The 12,973-nt window shown below is 56.2% G+C and overlaps 1 protein-coding gene across 5 annotated transcripts in view; it reads left to right on the top strand.

Moving 5' to 3' along the window:
• The window catches only part of PLEKHG3 (pleckstrin homology and RhoGEF domain containing G3), a 102,045-nt gene that overhangs the window by 75,777 nt on the left and 13,295 nt on the right, over window positions 1–12,973 (top strand). For all 5 annotated transcript variants that reach the window (XM_057318473.1, XM_057318472.1, XM_048220060.2 and 2 more), the window contains 2 exons: window positions 10,784–11,170; window positions 12,224–12,321. In XM_057318473.1, the coding sequence (XP_057174456.1) occupies window positions 10,784–11,170; window positions 12,224–12,321 (485 nt within the window). The remainder of the gene's footprint in view (window positions 1–10,783; window positions 11,171–12,223; window positions 12,322–12,973) is intronic.

Raw genomic sequence — 12,973 nt, 5'->3', positions numbered from 1 at the left:
GTTCCTTTTTCGAGGAGGCTATAGACGGTTCTGCTGGGGGTTTCAGAGGGTCTTCTGATATCTGAACATTCAGAGTTGGGTGGTTTAGAGAAGGGGCCGCTGTTGGAGGGACCCAGCACAAAGGTGCATAGGCACTAGGAAAAGCAGAGTTAATCTCCTACTTCTTCCTGAAGTTTCTTTTTCCCAGAATCCACAGAGGGTGGCTATTTTGGATAAAATCAAGTGGTGGCAGGTCAGCAAGTGAAAGGAAGTTCTCCCCCACGCTGTTTCATCCCGGATGGACACTGCTAGGCAGGGGCTGTGCCCACAACTTCTGGAGCTCTGGGCTGCAGGAGCAGGGAGGTCGGGGAGCAGATTGCCACCCTGACTTGGCTGTGTATTTTACCTTGAAGCAAGGCCTCGCTCTTCCAGGAGCAGGACTGTGCTGCCTGGTCTGTGCTGCTCCACACCACGTGCCTCCCCTCCCCCGAGAATCTGGGCTTTGGTGACAGCTGCCCCTCCCGGCTGCCTTCTGCTCTCCTAACCTCTCAGCTCAGGGAGAAGGCTCCTTTCCTCCCACCTGGGAACTGGTTGGATGAGTTTCTTCAGCCTCCCTGGTTGAGGCCCCTTAGAAGGGAAGGTGAGGGACCTGGGGGGTGGAGGCAGGTGCTATGGGGCGGAAAGTGGAGAGGAAAGTGGAGAGGGGCCGTCCTGGGCTCTGGGAGAGGGATCTGTGAGGGGAAGTGTATGAGGCCTTGCTGTCTGAAGGGCCGGCTGCCTTTGAGAGTTGACCCTTGTTGTGGGAGTCTATGAAGTCTGCTTTAGGAAGGAAAATCCACTTTCCTAACTTCACTGGGTCAGGCACCAGGCCCAAGATCAGCATCCAGGGCATTTTTGCTGTAATGCCCAAGAAGTGGGGCAGGCCAGGGTGGTTTGACACATGGTAGCAGTTCACAAAAGGGGGCTGCTCACATCGACGAAAGCACTCTTCTGGGTCTGGATGGTCATGCTTGGAATTAGGAAGTTGCATTTGGGGGAGCCGCCCTGTCGGCAGCCTTGCCCCCTAATTCTAATTTGCTTGGGAGGGAAAGTGAGAATTTGGGGAAGGGGGAAAACCCTCAGGTGAGGAGATGTGTTCTGACCAACCCCCAGCCCAGTAGAGAGCCTTTGGCCTGGAATCCCAATGGGACATTTTCTTCCAGCGAAGCCCCCAGATCTCAGTTGTCTAGAGCCAGTGTTCTCTTCCTGCTTTCAGAAGCGTGGGATTTACATGGAGCTTTGCTTCTTCACCTTTACTTGGATGCTTGCTGCTCCCCCCGCTGCACAAGGGTTGGAATAGGTCTCGTTCTTCTTTCTAGCAGATGCTTTCCTGGGTCATTCTTTCTCCTCCCTGACGCTCTCTGAATAGTCAGCACCTTCTTGGGCCTCTGGATTTTTCCTGAACGCTCTTTGGCTCTATGGACACCTGCTGCCAAAGGCCCACGTCTGGCTTGTGCCGTTTTAGGGCACATTCTCACACCGCATCTCCCAGAATCCTTGAGTCTCGGTAGTTGTCCTTCCAGGCGTGGCTCGGGCGTGTCCTTTCGCACAGAGCCACTGCTGATGCATCCTCCAGTCTGTCCAATTCCTTCCAGCCTGGCCTCTTGCTGCTAGCTGCCCCAGGCCTTTGGAAGATCCAGGACCTTTTGGGACTCAGCTCTCGTATGCTGCTGCCGTTGCCCCTCAGGCCCTCCTGTCTCTTCTTTACTTGGCAAGTACAAGCTTGCTCATCATTCAAGGCTCAGCTGAAGTCTCGCCTCCTTTAGAGCTGCCCAGGGGCCTGAGGTAGCAGCAGCTGCTCCCTCTTCTGTTAGCACGGTTTTGTATTCGTACTTCTGTACAGCACTCAAGGCATTGCCTGGTGGATAATTTGTTGATATGGCTGTTTTTCCTTCTAGAATTCGGTTCCTCAAAGAGAGGGACAATGTCTTGTTCGTTTTAGTATCCCCAGGGCCTAGCATCGTGCCCACAAGTGTGGAACGAATTGCCAAACTGGACGCAGCCTTGAGCTCCCAGACTGCTCATGACCCCGCTGTCTACCTCCTTTTGTTACTGGGGCACTTGTCTTGCTTCTCCTGAGAGAGGATCAGCTCTGGAGAGAGCGGGCTGTGTGTGTGATTCATCTCTGTCTCCCACAAGGCTCCACAGTGTCTTTGTGCGAAGTGAGTGCTTGAAACTACTTGTCCAGTGAACTCTGCAGCTCACAGCTCAGGCAGGGCAGGGACTGTTCTCCCTAAATGAGAGGGCAGACACTGTGGCACAGATGGCTCCCTGCCTTGCTCCTTTGTCACCTGGCTGCTGCAGAGCAGGGCTGGGGCGGGTTTGGAGCCGTGCTGCCTGGGTCCCGGGGCTCAGTCATACTCATTTTGTCATTTTGTGGCTCTCCCCCCCTCTCTGATATTCCCTGTGATTTAGGAAATGGGGGAGCAGCAAGGCTTTCTGTAGTACCTTAAGTTTTTGTCTCACGTCCTGGTTCTTCACACGTCCACCTTGCAGCTGGATTCTGTTTCTTCTTTAAAACCCAAGGGCCGGTGTCAAGGGTAGTTTTTACCCGTCGCTTATCTGTGCTTTTGCCGGCTTCCATTTCCTGCAGTCCTGTTCCTGCTCGGGGCTCTTGTCCTCTGTCGCTCTGCTCCTCTTTAGCTCCCACCAGGACACGTCGTCTTTCCCTGTGGAGCGCAGAGTAATGTGTCCTGCCTGCCGCAGCGGCGACCTCTGACTCACGGAGGCTTCATCTTCTGCTTTGCCCTTCGGTTGGGCACGGATAGCAGACTGTTTGCATTTCCGGCTGAATCGCTTGATATGTTCCCGTGTGAGATCATGGTTCGACTCCACGCCGGGATGGTACACGAGGAATGGTCGGTGGGGGAGGATTGGGTCATGCCGGTTCACCAAGTGGAGCTTTTATCTTTATCATTAATGAGAGATGTGGGTAAACATTTTAGGCACAAATAGAAAAAAAAATCTGTTGTCCCAGTGCTTGTGGAGCAAATAATAACTTATCCATCCTTGTCCTCCCACCCCTGACCGTGGGCTTACCGTGCAGCTCATGTTGTTCACGTCACTCTGTCGCCGCTCGCTCGGTGTTGGACACCAGTCAGGTGGGGGCTTTTGTTCTCCTTTTGCAGAGAAGGAACGTGAAGCGTGGTGAGGTCAGGTGGCTTGCCCGAGGCCACATGGGGCCAGTGAAGCGGGTCGCTGGGTGTTAGACCGGATCTGCCCGGCCCCAGAGCCTGTGGATCCATTGAGGGCGTGCAGCCTCTGCTCCTTGGCCTCACGTGCACACGTGTGTGTGCCTGTTCTCTCCTTCTCTGCTGGGGACTCGGGGACCTCATAGGACCCCTCTGTTCCCACTTGCTTCCTGCTGACATTCTCCACTGCCTTTGGCCGTGACGCAACTGGCAAATGCTGCAACTGCTGAAGGTGTGGCCCTGTTTCCTCCCCGCCCCCACCCCAGCCTGGACGCTGCAAAACCAGCAGCCCCTGCCCCCGAGGTGGGGACGACAGGATGGCTGATTTGCAGGGCGAGGTACCTGAAGTTTGCTGGTAAGGAGTGGAGGTCTGTGAGCCGTTCTGGCCTCGTGATGAGAGAGGTGGGGCCTCTAGGAAACAAACACCGAATCTGTCCGTGATTTCTAGCCCGGGCTTTAGCTGCTCCATCTTCTGGGGACATTGTGTCATTTCCTGGCAAGCTGTGCTGGGAGCCACACTGACCTACCCTGGCTGTGAGCGATAGCAATTTCTGATCAACAGCAGTCGCTCTCATTTGTCTTTAGTATGTATGTCTCTGAAACTTCCTGGTAGACAGCTTTACCTGGGCTGTTTGTAGGGGGACTGCTCTTCTCCAAATTCTAAAGTGGTTCCTTGGCCAATTTTCCCTGCCTCTCAGCTTCTTGTGGCTGGTCATTTGATATGTGGCATGATGGCAAGGCGGCTATGCCGTTGCTCTAGTCCCTTGTCTGGGGCTAAAGTAGGACGGGATTGCTAGGGTGAATGAGCAGTCCCTGCTCCTGGGTCCCCCTTGGCAGATTGGAAACTTGCTGGTAGTGACTAATGTGGAAACTCCTTAGTCTTGGAGGAACTGGCTCAGCCCTTGGCTTTGCCCCCGTTTCTCTTTCGCCTGACTCTGGAACTGGTGAGAGGCGCAGCAGCACGGTCCCGCAGACCTTCCACAGGTGTTACTGAGCACCTGGTGGCACATTGCTCTCTGGAGGTGACAGAAGGGCACCGGAAAGAAAGCAGGCCCAGCCCCTCTGACTTGTACGGTCTAGTCCAGAAGAAAAACATGCACATATGAACCCCCGAGGACCAGCACTTTAAATGATACTCAAGGTCGCTAGAGTTAAAAGAAGTGTGTGTGTGTGTGTGTGTGTGTGTGTGTGTGTTAGTGTCCTTGTGGCACAAACCCCACAAGTGTAGTGGCTTGAAATAACACAAGTTGATTATCGTACGGTTCTGGAGGTCAGGACTGGATCTGGGTCCACAGGGCTGTGTTCCTTCTGGAGGCTCTGGGGAAGGATTTGTTTTCTCCCCTGTCCCAGCCTCCCGAAGCTGCCAGATCCTTTAGCTGGTGGCCCCTTTTCCTCTATCTGCAAAGCCAGCAGCCTCTTTTCTGTCTGTCCCTCTGCTTTTGTTGTCACACCAAGTTCCAACTCCTTGTGCATCCCTCATGTAAGGACCCTGTGATTACATCAGGCCCAGCCAGGTGACCTAGGGTCATCTCCCCATCTCAAGAGCCTCCACTTGATCGCATCTGCAACGTCTCTTTGGCCCTATGAGACAACATCCGTAGGTTCTTTACATCCGGGCGTGATTAGCATATGCTTATTCTTTGAAGTGGGGGGGGGGGGCGAAGTCCTCCGTAGCGGGCGTGTGGGATGCGCTGAAAGTGGTAGAGGAGGCCTTTCTGAAGGAGGTGATCTGACCGAATTTGTGTAGGAAGAGAGGGTCTGGGACACATCCCAGGTGTGAGAAACCACATGAGCAAATGTTGGGGCTGTGGGGTGGTGGCAACAGTGAGGTGAGGGCCAGTGGTCCTCCCACTGAGACAGGATGCCAGCGGCTTTCCTTCGCTTCCAAGGCCAGGCTGAGGAAGATTTCTGGACTTCAGTCTGTAGGCCAAGACTTCCTCCCAGAATTCAGGTGGGAGGGCTCCACTGACAGTGGCCACGATCCCATCCCTTCCCAGCAGCTGAAGTCCTGCTTCAAAGACCCAGCCACACTTGGTGGCCCCTGCTGTTCTGGGGTGGTGGGAAAAAGAATTGACGAGGGAATATAAATTCATGAGGGGAAATGAGTTTGAGCCAGCTGGCCTGGGTTTGTGGCCCAGAAGCCCCGATCACACTGTTTGCACAGCCTCTGTGACAGTCACGTTGCTCACATTGAACACATGGAACACAGTCGCTCCCCAGGGAGCCTTCCCTTGTCCTTTCTTAGGGTGCTTAGAGCCCCTGCGTCTCCAGGGAGGACTGGGAGGAGCCCGAGTGAGGAAGCTGCTCCAGAAAGGGGCAAGGAGCCAACCCCCTCAGGGATCTTCCTGTCCTCTGGAAAGCCTCTAGGGCTGTGGTGAAAGGTGTCCTCCCACTGGTGTGGCTGAGGGGGAGCGGCAAGAAGCGACAGGCAAGAGCGGGGCGTGGGGCGGCGCTGAGCTGTGGGTGACAGCACCCCTGAGCGAGCTCAGCACCCCGTGTCCGATCACCCGTTCACCTGGCGGTGCTCGTCTGGAGAGGCTGTAGCTCTTCTCTGTTGCTTCCTTCTGGTACCCTCTCTGAGTTGTTCCTGACAGGGGCCCTGGGCCGATCGTTCTGGGGAGGGTCAAAGGGGCTGGCTGCCCAGGGTGGGAGAGCCTTCGGGATGTGTAGGAGGTGTAGTTGAGAGAGGAAAGAAGCCCCTGGGGAGGTGCGCAGGGCTGGCGGATGTTGGCAGTTGCCTTTAGGAGAGCCCCCTGCTCCTTCCCCTCCCGCCTCGGGGACAGGTGTGTCGGGCTTCCGCTTCTTGGGTGTGGGGTGAGGAGCGGAAGGTGAAAGGATGACATCAGCCTCCTCCACACCTGGAGCCAGCCTCTCTGAAGCAAACTGTTTTCTGGGGCGTCTCCAGAGCTGGCCTGCACAGAGGGTTGTCCAGCAAGAGCCCCCCTCCCTCTCCTGCCTTCTCCTCAGCAGCCTGCTGGCGGGGGGCGGGGGGGGGGGTAGGGTCAGAAGGGAATGCGCTGAGTCCTGGGGATTCCCCAGGACCAGAAAAGGAGAGGTTCTCCAGAAGGTTCCAGGTGAGTGACCCTGTGGGACTATCTTTTCTTTCTTTCCTTTTTCTTTCTTTCTTTTTTTTTTTTTAAATAGGCTCCACACTGGGCATGGAGCCCAGCACGGGGCTTAAACTCATGACCCTGAGATGAAGAGTTGGCCTTTTAACCAACTGAGCCACTCAGGCATCCCTGGGACCATCTTTTCTGAAGTTGGGGGTGGGGGAGCGGGGTCCTTCTCCCTCAGTGACCAGAGGCCTAAGGATAGGGCATGGGGGCTAATTATGGGTTTTGTCATTTTTTACCTGTTGGAGGCAGGGGTATGGGTTAGGTTTGGGACATGGTGCTGAGGCCTAGTGAGGAGAAAAAGCATGTGGGACTTGACCCGAGTCAGCTGTGCTGGGAATCCAAGGGGCCTGCTGCAGCCTGCCTCTCTGCCTGGGGACACTGGGGGAAGGTCCTCAGAAGGGAGGGCCGATAACCTAGGAGGTGTGGGCAGAGGAAGGGTGTGGATTGTGTTTAAATTTAGAGAGAGTTTAAAAAAAAAAAGGAGGGGTGCCTGGGTGGCACAGCGGTTAAGCATCTGCCTTCGGCTCAGGGCGTGATCCCGGCGTTCTGGGATCGAGCCCCACATCAGGCTCCTCCGCTATGAGCCTGCTTCTTCCTCTCCCACTCCCCCTGCTTGTGTTCCCTCTCTCGCTGGCTGTCTCTCTCTCTGTTGAATAAATAAATAAAATCTTTAAAAAAAAAATAAAAAAAAGGAAACATTCCTCTCCTGTCTCCCCCTACCCACCCCTTTAAAGATGTGTGTCTGAGCCACTTCTTAGGTCCATCAAAAAGAAAGGCTTGGGAGACCTTCACAGGTGTGGGACTGGAGATACGGAGTTTTCTAGAAGACTGATTCTCTGATTGATGATTGGACTGACTCATGTTGAGAGATGGAAGAGGTCATGGCTGGGGGAGACTTAGGGAAACTGGAGACTGGGTGCGGTAGGAGGAGGTGGGCGTGGGCATCTGGCTTGGGGGTTTGGCTGCTCTCTGCCTGTCTCCTTTAGGCTCCCACTTCCCCAGCCAGGTTGTGTCTTCCGCATGAGTTTGAAGACCTGAGTGCTAATCTTGGCTTTGAGGTGAACCTTGCAATTTGGGGTGATACTCAGTGAAGAGGAAGGAAAGGTCGCCTCTGGCCCGGGACAGGTGGGCAGGCACTGGTGCCGTCTCTTTGGGAGTCTGAACTACACACACAGTAATGGTTGGGCTCAGGCTTTTAGGACCAGAACGCATTCAGACTGAGTGTGATGGCTCTACTAACAGCCCCCCTGGACTCTGCCTTGTTTGTTCTCACTGCCCCACATGCTTGTCATCCTCTCTTTGTGGGTCTCTGCACTTTTCCAGCAAGCCTCCTGTCCTAGAGAGCCTGTGGTCCTGGGTCTCCTGGTCCCTGCAGCGCATGTCTCATGCAAGGAATTATAGTCAGAGCCTGGTGACCTCTGTGACCTCATACTTTTTCCTTTTTCCATGACCTGCGATCCTTTGACCTGGAATCTGTATTTTACCATGTTGTTCCAACAGGACGATAAATGGCCGGAGGTCACAGAGCAGCAGGTCTAGAAAGTAGCTGTAAGGAATCTTCACTTTCATTCCTTTGCCTCCACGGCCTTTGTAGGGTAAATGAAGCGCCATGCTGAGAGCCGTGATCTTTCAAGACTTAATAAGTCCCCCACGGCTTAGGCTGAGGCCAAGCCATAGCATCCAGGCCTGTGACTAATCCGTTTGCCTGTGGCCCTGGCTCGTGTGAAATCCATTAGGGAGACAGCAGGCAGGGGCAGGGGAGCGGGAACACTGGAGCCTTCCTGCCCGAGTACACGTCCGGACTCTGCCACATGTTACTTCTGTGGCCTCAAGTTTCTGTATCTGAAATGGGGGCAGTAATGGTACTGAGTTCATAGAGCTGTTAGGAGGTGAAAGTGGCTTGCTGTGTCCTGACACTTGGAGTGCTTCAGCGCTTGGCTGGTGTGCTTCGTGTGGGCCGCAGGGGGACTGCTGGGCGCGGGCGCGGCTTTGGCAACGTGAATTTGCTTTGCGGGGAGATGGCCGCATTGCACCAGAGGAAATTTCTCCAAAGAGAAAAGATGCTTTCATTTCGTTTCTGGGTTCATAGGGCAATGGGGTCCCCAAAGAGTGACCCTGAGAAGGCCCCCCTGAGAGTGTGTGTGAGGGTGGAGGGGGGCTGTGGCTAATCTTTTACTTTAAAACTGACCTGGCCAGCTGTGAGATCCGTCTGGGACTTGGGCCTTTGCCATTTAGCATCCCCGTAGGGGCTGCCTGACCCCAGGGTTGATCTGGGAAAGGTCTTAGGTCATAAGTTTCTGCCCCGTTGTTCCAGCTGCGACTGGCGGGCCGGGGCGGGGTGGGGTGGGGGCTGACTGCATTGGGCTTTGAAGGACACCAGAGTCCCATAGGGCTGGGGGTTAAAGACTGGGGCGGGGTTGGGATCTTTTTCTTCGTGCTGAAATGACACAGCCTTACCCTGTGGGCTGGTTCTGTAGAAAGGCCCAGCTGGTTAACTTTAAAGGCTCTTTTGAGGAGGGAGGAAGAAGCAGCAGTGCTGCATTTCCCTCAGAGTTTCACCAAGATGAGCCTGTCCATTCTCCTCTGTTGGACCTGGAAGGGAGGGAGAAGGCAGGAATGGCTTTCGCGCTGCCACTCTGTCCTTATCTGCAGAATGAGAGGCTCCCGGGGATCTCCAGAGAGGTGACACTCCTCCCCGTGCCCAGGCTGCGACCGGCAGTGGCACAGTGCTATGCTGGAGAGGCTTCTCACTGGGCTCTTGACTTCTAGCTCGGTACACTCACCGGTTTGTTCGCCATCATCCATTTGCCAGATCCCCCTTAAGGCCCCTGAGCTTAGGGCACTGACGGTCTAGGGCAGGGGATCTCAGACTAGTCACAATCACGCAGGGAGTGGTAGGGGTAAATCCTGGGGTGCTGTAAGAGTATGTGGAAGGGGGCATCCAGGTTTGTTTTCTGGGGAGGTTTCTAGAAGGGGGCTGGCTTCTACTCTGAAACCTGAGGATTGGGTATAAGTGACCGGGTTTGGGGGGTGGTATGGCTTGGAAGATGGGGTGGGCGTGGGGGGCGTGGGAATAATGTCCAGGCAGAGAGAACATTTGCAAAAGCCAGAGCCCAGGAGTGCTGGAGTGATGGCACCTAAATCCTCCTTGTAGCTCTAGCCTGTGGTCTAGTAATTTCTGAGCCCTAGAAATAGGGGTGGAAGACTTTGGGGCAGTGACAGTGAGAGTGATGCTCTGGAACTTTGTTCCTGTGCAGGCAGCAATGAAATGCACATTCTGGAAGTGGTGTTGGTGAGCTGTGGTCTGCTGGGGTTGGGGTAGAGCGTCCCTGGCCATCCCAGAGGCCTTAGCCCCTGCCAGACTTACTGCTCTGGGTTGTTCCAGGTGGGCCTACCTGTGAACAGCACCACCTGCTCAGGGTCTAAAGTCCACCTGAGGCTGTGTTTGCCTTACCTGGGAGCAGTTTCCTGCCTGCTGGGCTGCCTGACCTCATTGTGCTAAAGGGAGTTCAGAGAGACTCATTGGTGGCTCAGGCCTGGGGCATTTCCTGTGCGCTGGGAGCTGGGGTGAGTCAGGGCCTGTACCAGGTGCTGGGGTTGGGGAGCCTTTGTCCTCTCTCCTCTGCCTCCCTGTCAGTATCCAGAAGGCTTCAGAAGCGTTCATGGTGCAGCTGCTGGTGCCCCCAGAGATGTCCTAATCCTGAGGAGAATCTTACCCCCCGCATGTGTGTCGTCTTAGATCCCAAGGGCTAGATCTTCAGCTGTCCTTGCTGGTGACCCCAGCCCAGGCCCCGACAAGTGGGCACTTGGGAAGTGCTTTTTGACAGTTGCTATTATCATCACTGTTTCGATGGTTTATGGAGCCCTTGCCCCAAGCCAGGCACCACGCTCAGACCTGTCCATGCAGCAGGTCGCTCCCTTCTCAAGGACACAGCCCTGGGGTAGGTTCGGAGAGGCTGGGTGCTTTGCCGGAGCAGCGGGGCTGGGCTTGGGGTTCCTCCTGAAGGCACCCCGGCTTCTGGTTTGGCGGAGATGTCCTCTCTGCTCTCCTGGGGCTCGGGTTTCTGAGCCCTTGATTGTCCTTGGATGCGGTCACCCTCTCCTCTGGGGATGCCGGAGCTGTTGCAGTCAGGAAGGGATGTTACTTGGGCATCCCTGTGCGTGCTTGTGGAGTCTGAGGGAAGGACCTTCTGGACATTGTTTAAAACTGTGGTGAAATACACAAACAAAATTTCCATTGTAACCATTTTTAAGTGTATGGCGGTACAGTGGCTGTAAGTACATTCCCATTGTTGCTCCTCTGTCACCACCGTCGCCAGGGCTTCTCTTATCTTGCAAAATGGAAACTCTGTACCCATTAAGTACTAACTCCCCACTCTCTCCTCCCCCAGCAGCCACCCTTTTGCTTTCCTTTTCTCTGAGGATTCGGAGATTTAATTCTTTGTCCATCCTGCCCAGAACCTCCCCGGAGTGCCCTCGCCAGGCAGCGATGCCAGGATGCCCGTGTCTGCCTCCCTCCGCCGGGATGGCAGCCAGGAGCGGCCGGTGAGCCTGACCTCGACCACGTCCTCGTCGGGTTCCTCCCGTGACAGCCGCGGCGCCATGGAGGAGCCCAGTGGCCCCGAGGCTGCCGCCGAGAACGGGGCGGGCTCCTTGCGCGGCCGGCATCCGCCCAACGGCAGCACCGGCTCCGGCGGCTGGCTGAGCGGGAGGGGGCCGCTGTCCCCGTTCGGCGGCCGGGCCCCGGCGGCCCCGGTGCACAAGCTCAGCTACCTGGGCCGCGTGGTGCGGGAGATCGTGGAGACGGAGCGGATGTACGTGCAGGACCTGCGCAGCATTGTGGAGGTGAGGCCCGCGCGCGAGCGGCTGCGGGGCTGCGGTGTGGCTGGCCTCCGGCTCCGCATGGCCCTGCTCGCCTGTCAACCCGCTTCCGACCCCGGAGGGAGCGTTCTCCCTGACGGTTGTGTCGGAAGAAGACTGCTCTGCATGGAGCAGGGGGGAGGCCTCGTGTCCCTGCTCCGGGAATCCTCAGACTTCAGGTCAGATCAGTAGCAGGGGCCAGTGGAACCTCCGGTGGACCCTCAGGGAGCAGGCACGGTTGATGGGGAGGGACAGGGACTGCTCCGTTCACAGAGACTGGACTCAGTGGGGCAGCTGGCCTGGATGTTGCCCGTCTGTGCCTGGATCCCTGCTCTGTTGGTTCCTGGCTGCGGGGTCTCGGGCACCTGCATTAGCCCCTGAGCCTCTAGTCCCTCCTCCGTGAGATGAAGACGCACCCACCTCGCAGGGCCAGCGTGACAGGCTTCTCCCTGCGGGGCGCCCGGGGAGGTGGCTGGGCGGCTGAGGCCCTCCGCTCGCAGCGGAGAGACCTGTATTTGTTTCCTGGGATTGCTGTAACAAATTATCACAGGCTGGGGGCTAAAATGCAGGGATTTCTCTATGTTGGTTTAGGAAGCCAGAAGTCAGAAATCAAGATAGTGGCAGGATTGGGTCCTTCTGGAAGGTCTGAGGGGGAGAATGCATTCCATGCCTCTCTCCCGGCTTCTGTTAGGTGGTTGCTGCCAATACTTGGATTTCCTTGGCCTGTAGATGTACTGTCCTGACCTGCCTCCATCTTCCCAATGCCGCCTTCTCTGGGTCACTCTATGTCCTTTCCTCTTATAAGGACACCAGTCGTGGGATTTAGGGCCCACCCTAAATCCAGTATGCTGTTGTCCTGAGATCCTTGAACGGATACTGATTTTTGGGAGAGAGCTCTCCAGCCCAGTACAGTAGGCGACGTCTGTGAAGTCACACTGTAGTTGTAAATGGAGGACAGAATGAGGTGTGGCTGGGGGAAGTAATGGGGGGTAGGACTGCTCCAGGAGGGGCTGGGTTCTGATGCCTCCCTCCACGCAGGACTACCTCTTGAAGATCATCGACACGCCTGGGCTGCTGACACCGGAACAAGTCAGCGCCCTCTTTGGGAACATAGAAAACATCTATGCACTGAACAGGTATGGAGCGGGCCTAACACATACCGTGTTCTGCCTGTGAGGCCCGTCTTGGGGCCTAGGGAGGAGCCCTGGATGTCCCTAGTCGCCTGGCTGTGACATGTGGGCCCGGGCCCTGACTGCTCACGGTGGGTCATGGTGGTCCATCCCTGTACAGCGGGGCAGTTAGCTCCCTGTTGGAGAGAGGGGACATGGGACCACGTGCCCTGGGGCTGATGTGCCGCATCATTCGAGGCCATGGGCATGTTGGGTCGGCCTGGGCCAGCACCCCGTCAGGGATCTGCTGGCCTCTGGCACGTGATGCTCTTCCCTCTGTACCTTTGTGGCCCCTTTGTCTCTTTCATCTTCACCCCCTCACTTGCACATCTCTTCATTTCTTCTTCACCTTCCCACTGACCCCATGGGAAGTCGGGTCTCCCTGGGGTGATCTGACCCAGTAGGAGAATGACAGGCAAGACAGAATGTGATGGGGGGCGGTGAGCAGGGCCCGGTGAGGGGCTGCTTCGGGGCACAGGGGTTCCTCGAGGATCTGGTGTATGCTGACTGGGCCCACAGATTCCCCAGGGAAAGGACACTGGTTGGGAGGGGCAGTGCTTGAGGGGACAGCATTGGGAGGACAGGAGGACACTTACCCTGGGCCCTTTCATGTGGGCTG

Source organism: Ursus arctos, unplaced genomic scaffold, assembly GCF_023065955.2.
Source record: "Ursus arctos isolate Adak ecotype North America unplaced genomic scaffold, UrsArc2.0 scaffold_25, whole genome shotgun sequence".
Lineage (NCBI taxonomy): Eukaryota > Metazoa > Chordata > Mammalia > Carnivora > Ursidae > Ursus > Ursus arctos.
Note: the sequence above shows the minus strand (reverse complement) of the source record. Positions and strands in the feature narration are given on the sequence as shown.